Below are 19778 nucleotides of genomic sequence, written 5' to 3' on the forward strand. Positions count from 1 at the left end.
AGCTATCATTTCCATCTATAGTCCTATGTACTGTAACGTTTCATAGCTATTTAAGTTTATTTAGATTATAAAGGGCAGTGTATAATGACAATCGTTTGCATTAAACAAATGGATGGGTGCACCAGATTTAGCTAGAACTTCTAGAAGCTATCATTTCCATCTATAGTCCTATAACGTTACATAGCTATTTAAGTGTATTTAGTTTATAAAGGGCAGTGTATAATGACAATCGTTTGCATTAAACAAATGGATGGGTGCACTAGATTTAGCTAGAAGCTATCATGTATTCATGTCCTAACGTTATAGCTATTTAATCACAATAGTGTCGCAAGTGTTTTTGCGGGTCCAGTCCACGGAACGTTGGCAGAATTAGCAAAACACCTTATCACCGGAGGCATAAAAGTCATTAGGATACTGTTCTGCTCTGAATTGAGGGCTTATTGTGGAATTGTTTAGCTTCTTGACGATGTTAACACTGAAGCAGCCAGACGCTTGAGCACCGCGGCTGTGTTGTGTGTAACACGCTGTAGAGTCCCCGCCTCCCCGGTCGTGTGTGCACCAAACGTTCCACCCAAAAACGAAATTTCAGTCCAGATTAGGCCAAATTCTGCAATATTCCACGTTTTGCAGTCGATTCCATTTTTATTGGTTAATTCCGCGATTCCGTCCACGATTCCGTGAACGCGGATTTCACCTAGAATCCCATGGTAGTCAGACAGGAAGGGGGAGTGACAAGTTCCCTCCGAAAAACACAATGTAAACTTGCAGTAATTAGTGAGAACAAGTTTTGACTTAACCCTAAGAATCCGCGACGGCTCGTTATAAAGCTTTGTATACAGTATGTAATGCACACAAAACTTGTCAATAGAGATAGGGGATCCCCTGGAACTCCCTCAAGAATCCTTCAGGGGACCCTGGACCTCATATTGAGAACCACTGGTATACAGTGTACTCTGTTGTGCTAGGTGTTTCCAGAGTGAATTATCTTGTCTACTCACCGTTTGAAGACTTTCATCAATAGACTGAGATTGAATAAGCCTGCAAGGATGAGGAACAAACTGTTCCACAGGCCAATGCAGGCGTAGAACGCAGTGAAGTCTAGATCATAGTCATCACAGATCCCCCTGATCACTGGAAAACACACACACACACACATCTAAGGATATAGTACATATACACAGTAAAAATGACTGCATTACCCACACCCCATAACAACAAATCTAGCCTCGGGACACCTGAGCAGAAGAAAGACAGAAAGCAATAACATTTAATCAAATGTTGCCCCGGATGATATATGGCAGATGTCTGCATGGGTGGCAGGAGTCCTTCCTCATGTTTAGCTACATGAAGAGATTCTGTCCACAAGACATGAAGTTATCATTAAGACCTTTGCTTGAAAAATCACATCTGCAACCTGAAGCCTGTATGGTTTGTATGTCCAAACTCAGTTTAGGCAACAACAGCCTACAGGAATATCCTATTCAGGCTGCTTTTTTGAATATTGAACACTGAACATTAAATAACTTAATGTTAGGAGATTTTTTTTACCCAAAATGCTTGACTTTCTTGCAGCTTTTCTAGACAATTGCAATGTAATTGAGCTGTTTTAATGTGGGAAACTGACTTTCAAATGAAGATTGTCGCTACAATGCTGCACTGTAACATTAACTCTCACTGGCCGTGAGAACCAGAACCAGAAGACTGTGAGCAGCATGATAATTTTATGTGGAAATATTGCAGGGATTGGTGAAATTTGCAAGCCATCACAGGAATATTGCAGAGTTTGGTTGGATTTTGCGTTCATTCTTACAATCTCAAGGCAAAGTTCTGGACGGACTGAGGGAGACAGACACAACAGACGGTTGGACGGGATGAGGACAGGCCACAGGGCAAGTGGTGCTGTAGAAACGTAGGATGAGGATGATGTGAGCAGTCCCACATGGTTGAGACAGCTGCGTAATGGCTGTTTATCTTAACCTTGAGGTTGCTGAGGCTTGTATTTCAGAGCTGTACACGTTACGTTTCTAGAGTGGATGTGATCAGACGCTGGGGGGCTGTGTAATGCACCATTAACACAATGGGGACTAACAACGGATATACGTGTTTCGATTCCACCCGTTGTGGACAGAAGCACGGATATATCCGTGGCAAGTTGTTTTGGCTTTTATCCCATTTTAATAACCTATTCAAGGTCGCCGAGCTGCACTGCAGATGTACCCTACTCTTTGAATTCGAGAAAGTGCAATACCGGCCAGATCCTCTTAGGGGCGCTATTGCGATAATAGAGTGTTCCCTGTGGCAGAAGTTGTCTTTTTTTTTTGGGATATCTAATGTAGTTTTCTACTCATCTGAAGCGATAGCTATCGTCTGTGCCACGGAATACCTTTTGGAGCGCGGATTTCACTATGCAATAAGGGGATTTATCATCAGCCAATGGACATATCGATCTACCAGATGGCGATCGATAACGGGGAAATGCTCGGGGGGATCCAACCGGCTCATGGTAAGATCTTTTTCACGTAAAGTACAACCCAATCGGGCATTGTTTTGATAGCGATCCAGGCGTGGCTACTTAGACGAACACGGTTATTGGTAATCAATAATAAGAAACGACATCCCCCCCCCCCCCCCCCCCCCTTTCATGCATACATGCTTGAGGATTGTGCCGATCATATGCAGTTTGAGTTTTAACTGTAGCATCTGTATAACGGAAATGCCATTGGATATAACGTTAGTAGCTATTAGCCCTTTATCTAGCCTTCCAGGAAATATACTAGACCAAATGCTGTATAACGCTTATATTCACGGCGCTATAAAATGAGAACGTATTGATGATTTTTTTTTCTTTAAGCCATTTTGAAGGGACGGTTTATGGACTCAATTGACAATGAGAATGGACAGATAGCAATACTATAAAGTACGGATGTCCGATATTATCGGCCTACCTATCGGTGTAGACAGTGTCGCCGCTAGCCCTCTGGCTAGTGACGTCACTGGCACACCGGCTGTTGTGGAGGGGGGGGGGCAACCGCGGGGGGGCGGGGGCGCTCTCTCGTTCTCGGAACACAGTGTGAGAAGAGCATTTATGCAGGTGAACACCAGGAAGGCTGCGGGCCCAGATGGTATAACAGGACGCATACTTAAGTCCTGTGCAAACCAGCTTGCCCCGGTGTTCACCGCCATATTTAATCAATCCCTGGCGGAGTCAGTAGTCCCTGCCTGCTTCAAGATGTCTACCATCATCCCGGTACCGAAGAAACCCTCCCCAACATGTCCAAATGACTACAGACCGGTGGCACTCACCTCTGTGGTCATGAAATGTTTCGAGAGGCTGGTCAAGGACCACATTTGTGCCTCTCTCCCCAGTGATATGGACCCTATGCAATTTGCATACAGGACAAACAGGTCCACTGACGACGCGGTCTCCCAGGTACTGCACAGCACTCTCTCCCACCTTGACCGTCAGAAGGGGGGCTATGTGAGACTGTTGTTCATTGACTACAGCTCAGCGTTCAACACCATAGTCCCCACCAGACTGGTGGACAAGCTGATCGAGCTAGGTCTGAGCTCCGCCCTGAGCGCCTGGGTACTGGACTTTCTGAGTGAAAGACCCCAGGCGGTCAGGGTGGGGGGTCAGACCTCCAACACCATCACCCTGAGCATCGGGTCCCCCCAGGGCTGTGTTCTAAGCCCCCTGCTGTACTCACTCTACACACACGATTGTGTGGCCAAGTTCAGCTCCAACTCCATAGTGAAGTTCGCAGACGACACAGTGGTGGTGGGGCTGATCTCGGACATCGACGAGAAGGCCTACCGAGAGGAGGTTGAGGTACTGGAACGTTGGTGCCAGGACAACAGCCTGCTCCTGAACATTGGTAAAACCAAGGAGCTGATCGTGGATTATAGGAGAGGACAGCAGGAGACACACACACCACTGATGATTAACGGGGCTACCGTGGACAGGGTGAGCAGCTTCAAGTACCTGGGGGTCCACATCTCAGAGGATCTGACATGGTCAACACACATAGACACAGTAGTAAAGAAAGCGAAGCAGCGCCTCTACCACCTGAGACAGTTAAGGAAGTTCAGAGTATCGGGGAAGATACTCCAGTCCTTCTACTCAGGAGCTGTAGAGAGCATCTTGACCGGAAACATCACTGCCTGGTATGGGAACAGCACGGCACAGGACAAGAAGGCCCTACAGAGAGTGGTGCGCTCAGCCGAGCGTACCACGGGTATTGCGCTACCTCCCCTGCAGGCTCTATACAACAAGAGGTGCAAATCCAGAGCCTGCAGGATAATGAAAGACCCCCACCACCCCAATAACAGCCTGTTCCAGCTGCTGAGGTCAGGCAGACGCCTGCGAACCCCAGCTACTAGGACGGAGAGGCTTAGGCTAAGCTTCTTCCCCCAGGCCATCAGAGCCTTGAACAATGAACATTGAGAGACACAGAAACTGAACTATCCACACACAAGCACACACTAGCACATACACGACACGCACGCTGAGCACGCTCACACACTAGCAGCCACTTTAACACTCATGCCGCACACACGCACACTTATGGCCAGAGGAAAGGCCACTTAAATTAGTATAACATCAGGAACAGTGTATTGCACTACTAAAGCTACCTAGCATGTCCTATATGCTCTGTAAATACTATGTACAGATACCGAGATGGCACACCATGTACCTGTTTATTGCACTGTTGTTTTTTATTGGATTCTATTATATGTTGTACCACTGTATTTTATTGGACTCTATTATATGTTGTACCACTGTATTGCACATCGTCGCGGGCAAGACCAGCCGCATTTCATTGTATACCTGTATGCCGTGACAATTAAAACTCTTGACTTGACTTGACTTGACTATTGGCATTAAAATGTGATATCGGAAAATATCGGTATCGGTTAAAAAAAATATATATATATATATTTTTTTTTTTACATTTCTATAACCTTTATTTACCCAGGCAAGCAAGTAAGAACAAATTCTGATTTAATTTATTGTCAAAAGTATGCATAATGTTGTGTTAATTCCACAACAAGACATATGTAATGTTAATTACCTGAAATTATTCAGTTTTTTGGGGGGGGGGGGGGGGAAACCCTGCATATATCGGTATTGGTTGATATCGGTATCGGAAATTAAGAGTTGGACAATATCGGTATATCGGTATCGGTAAAAAAGCATCCCTACTATAAAGTATAGATTTAGTGGGGGGCTCCAGTAGCTCACCGCATATCTCGGCGCTATTTCTGCGTTGGGGGAAACCGCGCTGCGTCACGGATCTGGTTGACTCCGAGTTCGATTCCCGGACCCGCCGTCATTTGCCGAATGTCTTCCCCTGCTCTATATCCCGTTTCACCCTGTATCTGTCGGTCATGCTTGACCAGAAAAAGCGATAAACCCTAAAAAAAAAAGTAAAAAAAAGAAAAAAAAAACGTATAGATTTAGCTCTACAAACAGCCCCACGTCTGTTTACATTTGCTGGTCCTCTAGAGATTTATTAGACTCATCCCAGTGACCCCGAATGTGTTAATGATAAACCATTTCAAATGGAGGCGGAGGAGCAACAGTTGAGGACCTCAGACGAACCATCCAAGTCTGTTTTAGGTTTTCAGAGGAGCAATGTTTAAAAAACTTTATTATCTAAAGACGGTAAGTTGGAGTGTTGCGTTTACTCATAGTTAAAGACAGTTGAGGTTGAGTAGTTTACTGTGATATATCACATTCACACGCCAAGTGATTTAGATCTCAACTGCAAATACACGGGCTGTTCAAGAAATGTCAACACTGACTTACGGTATATGGTTCTGGAGTGCAAGAGTTCAGTTGCTGTGGACATTTATAAATGAAAACATTGTGTTGCCATCATGGTGATGTAGGGGCCTTTGAGATGAAGTCCACCAGAACTGAAGCAAAGTGTTGTGTTTGTGGGAGGAGCCTGGTCTTCACCAGTAAGTAAATGGTAAATGGTGCATTTTACTATTTTTGTTCCTCACATTCACCCATTCACTCACACATTCACATACCGATGGCGGAGGCAACCATGGAAGGCGCCAACCTACACATCTGGAGCAATTAGGGGTTAGGTGTCTTGCTCAAGGACACTTCGACATGCAGCCCGGGAGGAGTGGGGATCGAACCGGGAACCTTCCAACTACCAGATGACCGCTCTATCTACTGAGCCACTGTCACCCCACTGTCGTCGATTGGACCTACAGGGACTGGAACTGTATTGTAAGAGCTGAATTCCCCCCCCAAAAAAATTTATAAAAAGTCCTTATGGATATACTAGTAATACCTTTGAATTGAAAGCCTACATACCACTGATGAAGATGGCCAGTGGTGCCGTGGTCAGAGGAATGACCAGAGGTGCCCCAGCGAACAAAGAGTAGATCACTCCTCCAATGCTCTGACCAACAATAGTCTTCTGAACATCTGTAAACATTTAAAATTAAAAACACTTTCAAAGCATGTGTCACTGTATAATAGTAGGTAAAAAAATAAGACATCTGTTCAGCATACTACTATATTATTAAGTTAAGACTGAGGTTAGACTTGTACCGATCTCTCCTCTTGTGCTGTCATCGTTCAGTGTGCCAAAGGCGATAGCAGGCAGGAGGATGGCGATGTAGAGGAAGATGGCAGTGGTGGTATACTTCACTAGGCAGCGGTCCTTCCCTGTGATACCTGTTCAGACCAATCAAAGAGCAATTATCTAACAGCCTTGTGAGTCAAACACGTCAACTACATTAGAATCAGGTATTAATTATTATGAATCAGCCAGAAAAGAAAAAAGACAATGGGTATGGATATATATATGGCTATGTTTAGTTACTAATAATAACACCTGTATGATTCACTTTGCAAAACAATGTCTATGACTATGAGGATACAGTGTTAAGATATTTCAGCCTCACCATCTGTGAAATCGGAGGGATAGAGTGGGAGTCTGCGTCGCAGGTCATCGTAGACACCCTTGCCGACTTTGAAGAAGTCTATGCACTGTGAAGAAAAAAGGCAGGTCTTAGAAAGAGGCTTAGAGGCGTCTGTTTTTCCCCATAGCCTAGTTGGTGCCCGTCGTACCTCATCATAATTTCAGCTAAAGATGTGTTTATAAACCTAACCCTTACCGTACCCTAATCTTAAGGTGCTATAGATAACATTCAGCTACTAGATGTCGCACTAGAGTACCAGCATGTAATTTATCCAATCAGGTCCCCCTGTGGGGAGATTGGAAGTAGGGAGGGGATACATGCCTGCAACATGTAAACCGGCCAACATTTCTTTTTATTATAAATTCATCAATCAAACATTTGAGCTATACTTTTATTCTGCACCTTTCTAAAAGCTCTGTGGATGTATTATTGTATATATATTATTATTATAAAACTTTTTTTTTTTTAAACGATTACTCTACATAAAGGTTTTATCTATAGTGTCCAGATGTTGAAGTCCCACAAACAACTAGTGACACTTTTTATATTAACATCCTGTTACCTCTCTGTCTTATGTCACTTGTATGATGTACTATTATGATTATGATATATACTATTATAATTATGATTATGATGCACTTGTATGATGTGGTATATTGAGCATTTAACATGTATATATAGATGATTAAATATAAGTATGTATTATAAGCTTGATAACAGGACAAGTAGGCCTCTGATCTAAGCACCAAATGCACACTGTGATTTATAGACTATAAAACTGTAACTTGTGTAAACTACCATATCTTATATAACCCTAAAGAAATGGATAGAAAAGAACCTCTTGTACTATGTGAGCTGTCGGAATGTGGCCTCTGTATATGACCTTGAAGATTCCACTCCAAGGAGCTGAAAGGCAGGGTGGCACATTTTAACCCTTGCCTGCCCTGTCAAAAGGGAAAGCCATTATACATTTAGAAAACCACATGTATGATGTATGATGTATGAGGTTTTACACATGTATGATGTGGAAAAAACATATCAACCAATGTTTAAAGTATATGAGTTCTGTATTGTACATGTATATATAGGCTATATCTTTCTTTCTGTAAAACACTCGGACCATTGCAACATGCAGGGTTTTCCCCAACACAAATTAATCTGTAACTTTTTCTAGTTACAGTACGAAGGGATGAAAGAGGAGTGGTCATTTTTACGTATTGTACACAGATTGGGGCTGTACTATCAAAAGGGGTGTGTAATCTTATGACGAATTCTGTATTATAAAAACACCCTGTAAAGCGAGGAAGGGTATTCTTTTCTACTTTGACTTGAGGCCTTTTTTTTGCTGTAGAGATCCTATGATAATTGTGCTTTCTTTTGTAACTCTTCTCTTTATAATTAAAACTTCATTTTTAAACTGGACCATCTCTTCTCGTTATTCTTCCTAATACTGGTAAGCCACAAGCTAATATTCTTTTAGGTTCAAAACCTGGTTGAGCGTTGTATTGGAACCATGGTTTTGGCCGTTTTGGAAGATACTTCTCCCTCTGATGGTATCTTGTCACCGTTTTAGCTTTTTTAGCTATTCTTTTAGCTCCAAACCTGGTTGAGCGTTGTATTGGAACCATGGTTTTGGCCGTTTTGGAAGATACTTCTCCCTCTGATGGTATCTTGTCACTTTTGTAGCTTTTTTAGCTCCTCAGATAGTATTCTGTCACTTTCTAAATGTTAGATTTACAAAACTGCACTTGACGTTCAGCTCATTTTACGAGGAGAATAATATATAGTATTATTGTCATTCGGGGAGACACATGACATAGAAATACTTCATCCATTATGTATAGATCTTAGGTGTAATATGTAAAGATGTCTGTCTTTTCTCTAAACTAGCGTAAAGAGGACAAAATAATTTGTAATCTATTTCATTCAATGAAAGGGGGTTTCCTGACAGCAACCATTTGAAAAATTACACCCTCCATATCAGCTGTATGAGATGTACACTCACCAGTGCCCTATGGATTTACGAGGGAAGGATTATCACTTGATTAATGGTAACACTATTTTAACACTCTCAAGTAGATTTACTAAGGAAAGGATTATCACTAAATCTTGCTTGCTAAATAAAATATAGACCCTGCAACTACCATCAAGATTAACACCTTGACGTGAGGGGACAGGGTCGAGCATACAGGATCTCCGTCTTCGATGGACCCATCAGATTCATAGGGATTTGAAAGTATCGGCCTGGCAGGACGCTGTGGGGGCCGGACGAGCAAATCACTGAACAGGAATTCTGGGGCTTAATACAGTAAATTAAGCACTTTTTTCCTTTTAAACTTGGGTTTGCCTGTATATATTGTTTTTTTTATCCACTTTTTCTCCTTTTTCTGTTTTTTCTCCCATCCCAATTTAGTCGTGCCAATTCCCCCCTCCCCTGTCTTGATCGTTGCTCGCATGTGCCCCCCACTGGTTGGTCGTAGGGAGGGTTGAAGAATCTATCGCATGTCCCCTCCGATACATGCAGAGTCAGCCAGCCACTACTTTTCACCTGCCAGCGCGGACTCTAATTGGCGAGGTGTAACGTGTGGGAGGCTCACACTACCCTCGACATCTCCTGTCCTTGCTGTGCAGGCGCCCTGACCGAGAATCTGCCAATTGAGTCAGTATGACGGCCGGCCCAAGCCGGAGGCAAAGCTGACAGCCGGATTCGATACCGGTGTCTCACGCGTTGGTGACGAGCGATTAGACCGCTGTGCCACCCAGCCGCCTGGTTTGCTTGTATATTGTTATAATTTTTCATTCTTATCTTACTGTATCTTATCTTATGTTATCTCATCTTCTGTATTCAAACTGTAATGGATGATGGCTGATGGCTATTGTTTTAAACCTACAGCTGTAAACTGTTGCCCTTTATAAGTATGTACCCATAAGTGCTTTTCCTTCTCTGGGTCTCTGGGCAAATGTTTTGATTGTTCCCATTTCCATACACTAAGGGGAACAGCACAAACATCTCCTCTTGATTAAAGGACTGGATGTAATGAAATACTCCATCATTCCATCCACGGGGCTCCATGTCTTCTGACAACCACAGGGGGCTCTGCAAACATTTCAACCTGCTGCTTCTCATTGTTCAGTGCTGGCTGACAGAGTGTGCAAACAGGATCAAATAATCTGGCTCAATGACCCGTCTTTACTGGACCACCTCTTTATATGCCTGGGTTGAGAGAGAGGACACGTGAGGGTGGTCTCCACAAGTCCCATGACTGTCATCAAATAGAGGATACTAAATGTTGCTTTTGCGAGTACGCTTGGTTGAGTACTCAGTAGTGTACTACAGTCGCCCTATTGCTGATTAGCTACTGGTCCCTAGTAGTGTGGTCATTGTGCCCATGACATGCTTCAGCCGGTGCCCTCTCCTTGATATTGCATCACAATGGGGCCACAATGACTGAGCTCTGAGAAATTCATATTCATATAATTTCAGTGCAATTCTTTAACTTTTTCTTTCTTTGTGTACATAGCTTATATGTCGTAATGTAGCATTGGTACTCCAATGTCCGCTGGTGTGCTGTCTTTGCATTATGTGAGATGTCCTTAGTCGCATGCTCTATGTTGTCGTGATAGAATGCCGATTGTTCTTGCACAGATAACCCAGGCAAATTCTGGTGCATACCCTATATTGGCCAAAAGTGATTGTGATTCTGTTAAATAGTGTACTGACAGTGGTGTATAATATACTAGCAAGGTACCCATGCTGACCCTCTGTATAACTCGCTCTGTGTTCAGACCTCCAGTGGTTTCCCTCTGCGTGGGTCTGTGTCGTCCACCTCCTCTACAGCTGGTTTCTGGCTGGCTACGGAGAGCTGCTGGAGCTGCTGGACCAGTTCCTGTTTGAAGGCATCCTGGGTCTTGGGCTCCAGGAGCTTCTGTCTGAAGGAGATGTCCGAGAACATGGTGGCGAACGTTCTGCCCAGTTCAATGGCCGTCTTGGTGCTTTTCTGGAAGAGATGATGAAAGTCTTTTCAGAAGATTTGGAGAGATACAACGTTTCTACAGAGTCTAAACGAACACCAGGTTAAAAGCTTGGTGTTTTGAGACAGGCTTTGATATGACCTGGTTATAGAGGCAGAAAACCGCAACGGTGGCAGAATAATTAGTATATTTTTTATCACATATCACATCACAAGAAAGAAATCAATAAAGCAAGTTAAACCTGACACTGTTCATCTATGGCAGAACCCTTGAACGGTTAAGTGCCATTTCAAGAAATATTACTCTAAATATGACCCTAGGTACAGTATCATAACACCTGTAACACCTGTAAAACCCTGGAGAAAACAGAACAACGATGACAGTAGTGAATGGATGAAATGGACCCTCACCGTTCTAGGTGGGGCCAGAATAAGGATGACGTAGCGCGCCTCACTGCAGTTTGCCCCCCAGTTCTGTGGCCTCTCCAGACGGACAATGCAGACGTGTCGTCTCTGGAGGCTCCTTACGTTGGAACTGAACAGACAGAAGGATAAGCAAGCAGGCAGACATGCTGGCAGAATGCTGTTATTCTGCTGGACAAAGTCATTCTTTCATCCGCTCTGGCAGTGTATACAACACGTGTGAGTGTGTGTGTATAACTTCTGTTGCCATTTAAAACTACAGTATTATTGACATAGTCATTCTGAAAGTTTAGTGTAGAATTTACTAGGGATGCCCCGATCATGTATTTTTGCCACCGATACTGATCACCGATCGTCTATGAGCCATATCGGCCGATACCGATCGTTTTTGGTTTTATAAAAAAAAAATTATATATACTTTATTTTAATTTTTATATAAAATATATATATTATATAATTATACTTGTAGTTAGGGCTGGGCGATATGGAAAAAAATCATATCGCGATAACGATATGATAATTTTATTTTATTTCTCGATATCGATAATTATCGAATTGTTATAAGTATATTTTTTTTTTTTTTTTTTTTTTTTACAACAGATGTATGTTTATTTTGCAGCAATTCTTTGTCATTGCCGCCATCTTTAGTGTTACATCCCCTCACACTCCAGTTCTCAGGCTGCAGCTGGTTTAAAAGCTAAAGTAAACCGGCTTCTCTGCTGGCTGTGGCTCCAGAGGAGTTAACAGTTCTGGCTCTGCTAGTTTATTTTCGATCTTTTGGCACTTTTTTGGTGGACAAACCACCGCACATGTGCACTGTGACTTGTGACTGGAGTCTAGTTCTGCTAGCACACATAGCCTACTGTGTACAGACGGTTTCAAAATGTATTTTAAATTAGAAAGCAAACAAAATAAATGGACAAGAGAAAAAGAAATCTGAATTTGGTCAGTATTGTCATTTGGACAAGCAAAGCCATTACTTTAAGTTGCAGGCAAGAAAGACAAGTCTGTCCACTGTCTCTGGTTTTAAAACTGCCCTGTTGCAGGTAAAAAAAATTAAAAATTAAAAAAAAAAGAAAAAGGGAAAAAAAAAATGATTTTTCGATTTTTTTTAATTTCGATATTCGATATCGATTATTAAAATATATCGCGATATTTATCGTTATCGTTATATCGCCCAGCCCTACTTGTAGTTGTATTATCTGCGAGACATCGCCACCACGCAACAAGTCAAAATGCTCGCTATCTGCAAACAGCTCCACTGTCTGTGTGTATACTCTGCTTTGGTCAAATCACATTCAGCATGCCCTCAGCAAGGTATATCTGCGGCTCTGCAGATATACCCTACTCCCTCAGCTAGCCCCTTTCGTGACTGCGATGCAAGCCAGGGGCTCGAATACGCATCGAATCAATGTTATAAGACAGATATCAGGAGCTATCTGTAGCTACTGCTAGCCGGCTAGATAACGTTAAGACAACGCCTCAGTGAACTATTTAGTTTACTTGGTCATTCCGTGTAAACAGGGAGCTAACGTGAGCTACCTAACTAACGGAGGTATCATGCACTACTAGACTATTGCTGGAGCATTTGTTGATATCAGGAGCTATCAGAGCCAGCTAGATACCGTTAGACAATGCCTCATGTATTAAACTAAAAGTGAATAGTTGACTGGGTCATTCATTTTGTTTAAACAGTAACGTTAGCTCGGTAGCTAACGTTAGCTCACGGAGGTCTCATGCACTAGACTAGAGCAGACTGCCGGAGCCTCTTGTTGACACGGGTGCGGGAGGGGCAGGAGGTGGAGGAGGAGGAGGAGAGGCCGTGCGCTGCAGCTCTGTGTGTCTGAGAGAGAAGTCAGCGAGTGAGATCTCCGCTAAGAATTGGATCATGTTTTTCGATCGGTTTTCACGATCAGCGAAAATAAAGCATTATCGGAATTCACCGATCTCATATTTATACTGAATATCGGCCGATACCGATCGCTGGCCGATCGATCAGGGCATCCCTAGAATTTACTAAATAATGTTTTCATTTTTCCCCCACCTCAATATCTGATAGGATATAACTTTTTATCTGCATCGTGATCTCGTTATGAAGATGTCAATATGTAAAAAACGAGGATGTCATTTTGGAATTAGGAAATATCTCATTATCCCAGTTAGCTAGCATAGCACATTTTATATACCGGTAATCAGATACCTTGATGAATCTTGCCTTTGAAGAATTGTACTACACTACAGTAATTGCATAATCACACCAAATCAATGTGGGGCATATTCACCTACATTCTTGAAGGGTTTGATCTGTATTTGGAAAATGTGCTATTTGGAACTTTGTTTTATGTATTTATGTTTAACCCGCCGGGCATTGTACCCATCCTAAACCATCCTCTGCCAGCTCTATTTGTCTATGGAGATGTTCACCTTCTTTGCAGGGCTATAACTTTTTTAATTGTATTGCTAAATTGACATTACTATGGCATTCAACATCAATTATCTATCGTTCAGGATGTAGGAACGTTTTACTTTTTCATTCACACATTCATACAAAAATACGGTCTAGAGTATAAATATGTTGTTATCGTTTTCTGCAGTATCTCATAGAACGGGAGATATAGCCATAAATGCATATATTAGATCATCAAATGCAGTTTGATACCGATCGACGCCAGATTAAAAATGTCAACTGTACATGGTCCTAGACATTATGACTCATCATGCGCGGATGAGCGGATGGGGGGGGGGGGGGGTCGTTTATAATTCCGTGACCGACGTTAAATGATATATTGATCAGAGCAGTTTGTATCGAAAATGGTAAAGAAAAACGCTGAAACTCACCCCAGTCTCCTCGTAGCGTTGGGTGATGAGAGTGGAGCAAAAGGATCGCTATTATGGGATGTTGATCGATGCGATCCATTGCCGGGTTGTATATTACTAATACACGTCCAAATAATGTTGATTATTGAGTTATGGCAAATATCCATATCCACGGTGCCTGTATTGAGCCGCGGGACACGTACCGAGTGGCCGGACGAAAATAGGGGACGGACCAAGCACTTCCGGCCACTTCCGGTTTGGCAACTCGTCGATCGGCCACGAGGTGGCGGTATTGAAGCGTTGCAGAGTTGAGCGGAGTCCTACAGCACCAGCCAAGACTCCGTGGGTGAAATGTGAATACCATGACGAAAATATGAAATATTGATCTCAAAGACGCCTTACGGTGTCATTGGCAGATTACGCATGGCGGAGAATGACGTGTTAACAAGTCATTGGCGAGCAATGGGTTAACATACATTACTAACATAAACAAACCTTTCATAGCCACAAAATACAGCAAATACAATTGCAATCTCCTATTTAGAGATGATTGTGGACTTTAGGAGGTCGGGGCCAGGGACAGCCCCCTCAGTATCGACGGAGAGAGTGAAGTTTTAAGTACCTCGGAGTCCACATATCCGAGGACTTGACATGGACCACACACATTGACAGTATAGTGAAGAAGGCACTGCAACGCCTCTACTTCCTTAGGCGCCTAAGGAAGTTCAATGTGAGTCAGAAGATACTCAAGAACTTCTCTCATGCCAATAGAGAGCATCCTGACTGGTAACATCACCTCCTGGTTTGGGAATAGCACCGCACAAGACTGTAGCAGACTACAGAGAGTGGCCCATTCAGCCAAACGCACAATTGGAGGTGGGCTTCCCACTCTCCAGGACATTTACAACAAGCGTTGCAGGGGCAAGGCTAAGAGAATAATCAAAGACTCTAGTCACCCAAACAACTGCCTCTTTGAACTGCTGCGGTCAGGCAAGCGATACCGAGTCTCATGGCCAGTACAGAGAGACTCAGAAGGAGCTTCTATCCCCAGGCCATCAGGATGCTCAATGACAATGACACTATGTAACAACCCATCAGCAAAACAGAAAGAAGCACTTCATATAAAAGTATTCTGTATTTTTGTATGACAACTAATAAAGAAACTTGAAACTTGATCTACACTCACAGCACACACACATCCACATGTACACACTCACTTTAAATAAACACTCACCGTAACACCCACTTTACTCACTTTAGTAGGGATGGGTACCGAATTCTGTATTTTTTTGAATTTTTTTTAAATAATTTTTTAGCATTTTTACAGCTTTTATTGGTCACGCAGGACCGACAGAGGAGAGGGCGAACGGGAGGAGAGGTGGGGGAGACATGCAACAAATAACGACGGGAGCTGGGATCGAACCCGGGTCGGCCGCGTAGGTGCGCGAGGCACTATGGAATTCGGTACTTTTAAAGGTACTTACCGAAACACGTCGGTACTACCGAGTATCGATTCACGTGAGATACCGGATTTCTTTTTTTTTACACTTTTCTTTTAACCTTTTTTCTTTTCATGTCAACATTCACACGCACAATATACGCTTACCTAGGATTTGATTCAACAACAAAGCAGTCGGGGCAATGGCAAGCCGAAAACGGTCGAAAGTGTAGTTATTTGAAGTTTGGATTTTTTTTTTTTTTTACTACTGAGGTAGGTAGATTACATTTTTAGAGACTAAAGTACCGAAAAAAGGTACCGTTGGGTACCGGTATCGATTCACAGGTACCGGTACCGTATCGGTTCAAATGTGAACGGTACCCATCCCTACACTTTAGACACTTTAACACACTTTGTATTTATTAGCAAAGACATTTGCACTACAATTCATTACCTCATTGCACCTTACCCTAAGATGTACCTCATCGCATTTCTGCATTGTACCTCACTGTTACTCTTTTTTACTCTGTATTGTATATTGTATATATGTATATTGACTGAACACTTTTTGTTTAAGTACTTTGACTTTTTCTATTTTATTCTTTTCATCTAGCACACTCCCAGGAGCTCATACAGAAAAAAGCATTTCATGGAAAAGTATTCTGTATTTTACTATGACAACTAATAAACAAACTTGAAACATGAAACTTTACCCGTTGTCTAGTGTTCAAAGCCCATTCAATCAACTAGGGACTGACAACAACCAATAAACAAAGTTGTTTTCTGTGTCAGGTGGGGCTAACCATTTGTTATGTAAGGATTACTGATTGGGCCTTTAACACATTGGGCGCCAGGCATTAGCCTTATACTTGTAGCTAGAGCGCCAGGTTTCCATAACATACTTTCACTGTGCGTCACTATGTTTGGAGAGCTATGTCTATATTCTAGCTATGGAGACAATACTATGGTCATTTGACAGTGACTTTCTTCCGTCAAACATGCAAAAAAGAGATAATATTTTCATGTATACATTTGCGCGTTATCCCGTGGTGAATATTGTATAGTTTAGGAGTGATCCAGGATAATTCCTGAAAAGCTGAGTTAAAGGGCGCTACGTGAATTATACTATAAGCGTTGGCGTTTCTTGCTTGGACACGCTACTATTTCCAAATCAAATGTATATAATAGGTATTATGTTTCATCATGAATGCATGAAAGGGAGGGGGGGGGGGGTCATTTTTGTATGCTTTGATGGCCAGTAACGGCATTAGTTTTGAACACCACACACGCTGATCAGCTGGATCGATATGAAAACATTGTACGATCAAGCTGGAATTGACGTCAGATAGTCCTTACCTTTGATCGGGGGTATTCCAAAAAGAATATTCCAATTGTCTGATCGTGATTTCCAGTATTGATGTCCATCTGGTCCCGGACATAATTTGGCACAACTTATGGATTGAGTGTGCTAGATGCGTTTCGAAGTGGTCGGATGAAGCGGTTTACTTGACTCTGTCTAAATTCAGCGCCCAGAGGGGTTCAAGTGTAACACAGGGTGAGATATAAGGTTTCAAAGTGTGGGCGATACTGCCACCTAGCAGGATGCTGCCGGTATTGCACTTTGGCGATCTCAGAATGATTTCCTATGGGAACACCGAGGTCCATGAATGAATAATGAATAAAAATATCGAATAAAAGAAAAAACAATCCAAAAACATAATATTATTTGATTGGCACCCAACCGCTGGCGAGCAAACACGTAATATTATGTGGATGGCACTGAAAGTGTTAAGGGTTAGACTTTTGAGAATCAAGGATAGAACCAATCTTGAGGGCTTGAGGGTGTGTGTGAGGGAGGGGGGGGGGGGGGTGAGTGCTCAGCCCTTGTGTGGGTGAATGTAACAAGTTCCTAACGTTTTCTTTCCCCTATTATTTCATGCACACTTTATTCATTGTTTTAAATTATTATTTTCTTTTTGTGCATCACTCCGTTTTGAATTTGATGCAAATTTGCAATGCATGAGGGTCATCCTTTTGTGTTAAATGGCTGCATAAAGCAAGCATTTGTTGACTCATGTTGATAAGAGTATTAAAACTTGGAACTTGAAAAAATATCCGTTTAAGGTAGATAAAATGTTTAAAAAAAAGTTATTAATATTGCGATTAATCGCGAGTTAACTATGGACAATCAGTCAATCAATGCGATTAATCACATTAAATATTTTAATCGATTTACAGCACTAATTTATTTATGTATTCTCTATTTGTTTCTTCAGATTTCATAATTGTATTGTTTACAATATTTTCCTTGCCTTTGTATTCAGGGCACAGAGAGCTTTGCTTTCACTGTTCTTTCCACATGTAATAAAGAGCTACTGCATTGAATGTAATTTAATTAAATTAGATTCATATAAATAAAAGCACTTCATAATAATACAATATGTGCACTTACAGAATACATAGCCAGGACTGCTGATAGTGCACACCAGTGGAGGTAGCAGTGATACCCTGGATGGTCTCTGAGAGAAGGTGCACTGTGGGGACACACAAACCAGGAAGTAATGGAACTGAGATATTATACATAGAAGTCCCAAATCCAGCATGGATGGACTAATATATAATAGAACTCTTTAGGACAGACAATGCATTTGAATCTATAATTAGAATCTACTAACCTAAATGTTTCTCTCTAAAATGACATAAATTCTCTTATGATTGGTGGGCGGCTACGTGGCGCAGTGGGCAAGGCGCTCGCAACGAATTCTGGAGACTAGGCTCGAACAGGATGCCTCCTGTTCGAGCCCCGCTCTCCACATTGCTTTCAGTTTAGCTGGTCGTCCACAGTAATACACATTGGCCGTATTACGGGGAGGGAAACTGAAGGGTGGGGATCGGGCGTTGTGGACAGCGACTCCTACAGGTCGGTTGGTGCGCCTGCGCAGTACAATCAAGAAGCGACGGGGGCGGGGCCCCTCCAAAGCCCAGACCCCCGACACTGAAAGATCGAGCCGCGCAGGTGAAAAAAGATGCGACGGCTGTTACCTCGAGTATCGGAGGGGACTCGTGCTATGTATGACTTATTCCACATTGCAGCCGGCTTGTGGGAGGCAAGAAACAACGTTCGAAGACAGGGGAGGGTTGAATTGGACGATATGAAAATTGGGATGGAAGAAAAATAGAAAATGGGAGAAAAAGTGGATAAAAAAAATACTTCTCTTATGATTGATGGAATGAAAGAAAAGTAATATATTGAAAATCAAGTAAAGTAAGTTATTATATAGTAGTATAGTATTTAAACTGTATATATATATATATATATATATATATATATATATATATATATATATATATATATATATTATATACACATACACTTATTAGTGTGTGTGTGTATATATATATATATATATATATATATATATATATATATATATATATCATTGGCTTCACATACTAAATAAAGGGATATGTAGTGTTTATATTTCCTGTTCCTCACCATTAAGCTCCTTCCCACCAGCCTCCGTGAACAGAGAGTCCATGACCTCGTCTGCGTTGCCGTCCTCCACCACATGGCTCAGCATACGTCTCAGAACCTCGTCCAGAGTGGCAGCCTTCTCGTCCAATAGGATGGTTGCCTGGGCCAGGAAGCCATCCATGTCTCTCTGGGCCCGTACCTCTTCTTGGAAGTTCATTGGCTTCACATACTGTCGGAAAGGTTAGTGGAAGAGGCTAATTGGTGGTGTGAGCAATAGATGCAGAATCCAGCCTGAATCTTAGAATGACATATATATATATATTGAAATAATTTTTTTGGGATAACCACATTGAGATACAGTATCTCGTTTTCGAGAGGGTCCCATAATACTGGATCTACACCAGGGCCCTGTTCCTCGTACCTGGCTAACTGAGTTAGCCGGATAATTTTCAGGATAACTTGACATAAGCTAGACCTGTCGGTTCCCAGAAGCGCGATTGTCTAAATCACTATGGCAACAGATCAGAACGTTTGAACCTAGTCCAGCGCAGGGTTTAGTTCAGTTAGCTCGATAAACTGGCCACGCCCTCGCAAAAAGAAATGCCAGCTCCCTTCCTCACAGTCTAGATCCCATTATACCATTCTGAATTATGTTTTTGTGCTTCGTTTTTCTAGACAGGCTTTTGAAATGTAAAAGACCAAAATT

The 19778-nt window shown here is 42.3% G+C and overlaps 1 protein-coding gene across 1 annotated transcript in view; it reads right to left on the reverse strand.

Moving 5' to 3' along the window:
* The window catches only part of LOC311242602 (solute carrier family 4 member 11-like), a 121683-nt gene that overhangs the window by 32641 nt on the left and 69264 nt on the right, over positions 1-19778 (reverse strand). Inside the window, exons 5-12 of the mRNA XM_084331584.1 lie at positions 19094-19301; positions 18050-18131; positions 11331-11454; positions 10737-10946; positions 6931-7015; positions 6575-6700; positions 6335-6448; positions 999-1131 (exon numbers count right to left, since the gene is read on the reverse strand). Of these exons, the coding sequence (XP_084187710.1) occupies positions 999-1131; positions 6335-6448; positions 6575-6700; positions 6931-7015; positions 10737-10946; positions 11331-11454; positions 18050-18131; positions 19094-19301 (1082 nt within the window). The remainder of the gene's footprint in view (positions 1-998; positions 1132-6334; positions 6449-6574; positions 6701-6930; positions 7016-10736; positions 10947-11330; positions 11455-18049; positions 18132-19093; positions 19302-19778) is intronic.

This window comes from Notolepis coatsorum, assembly GCF_963971535.1.
Source record: "Notolepis coatsorum genome assembly, chromosome: 16".
Classification (NCBI taxonomy): Eukaryota; Metazoa; Chordata; class Actinopteri; order Aulopiformes; family Paralepididae; genus Notolepis; species Notolepis coatsorum.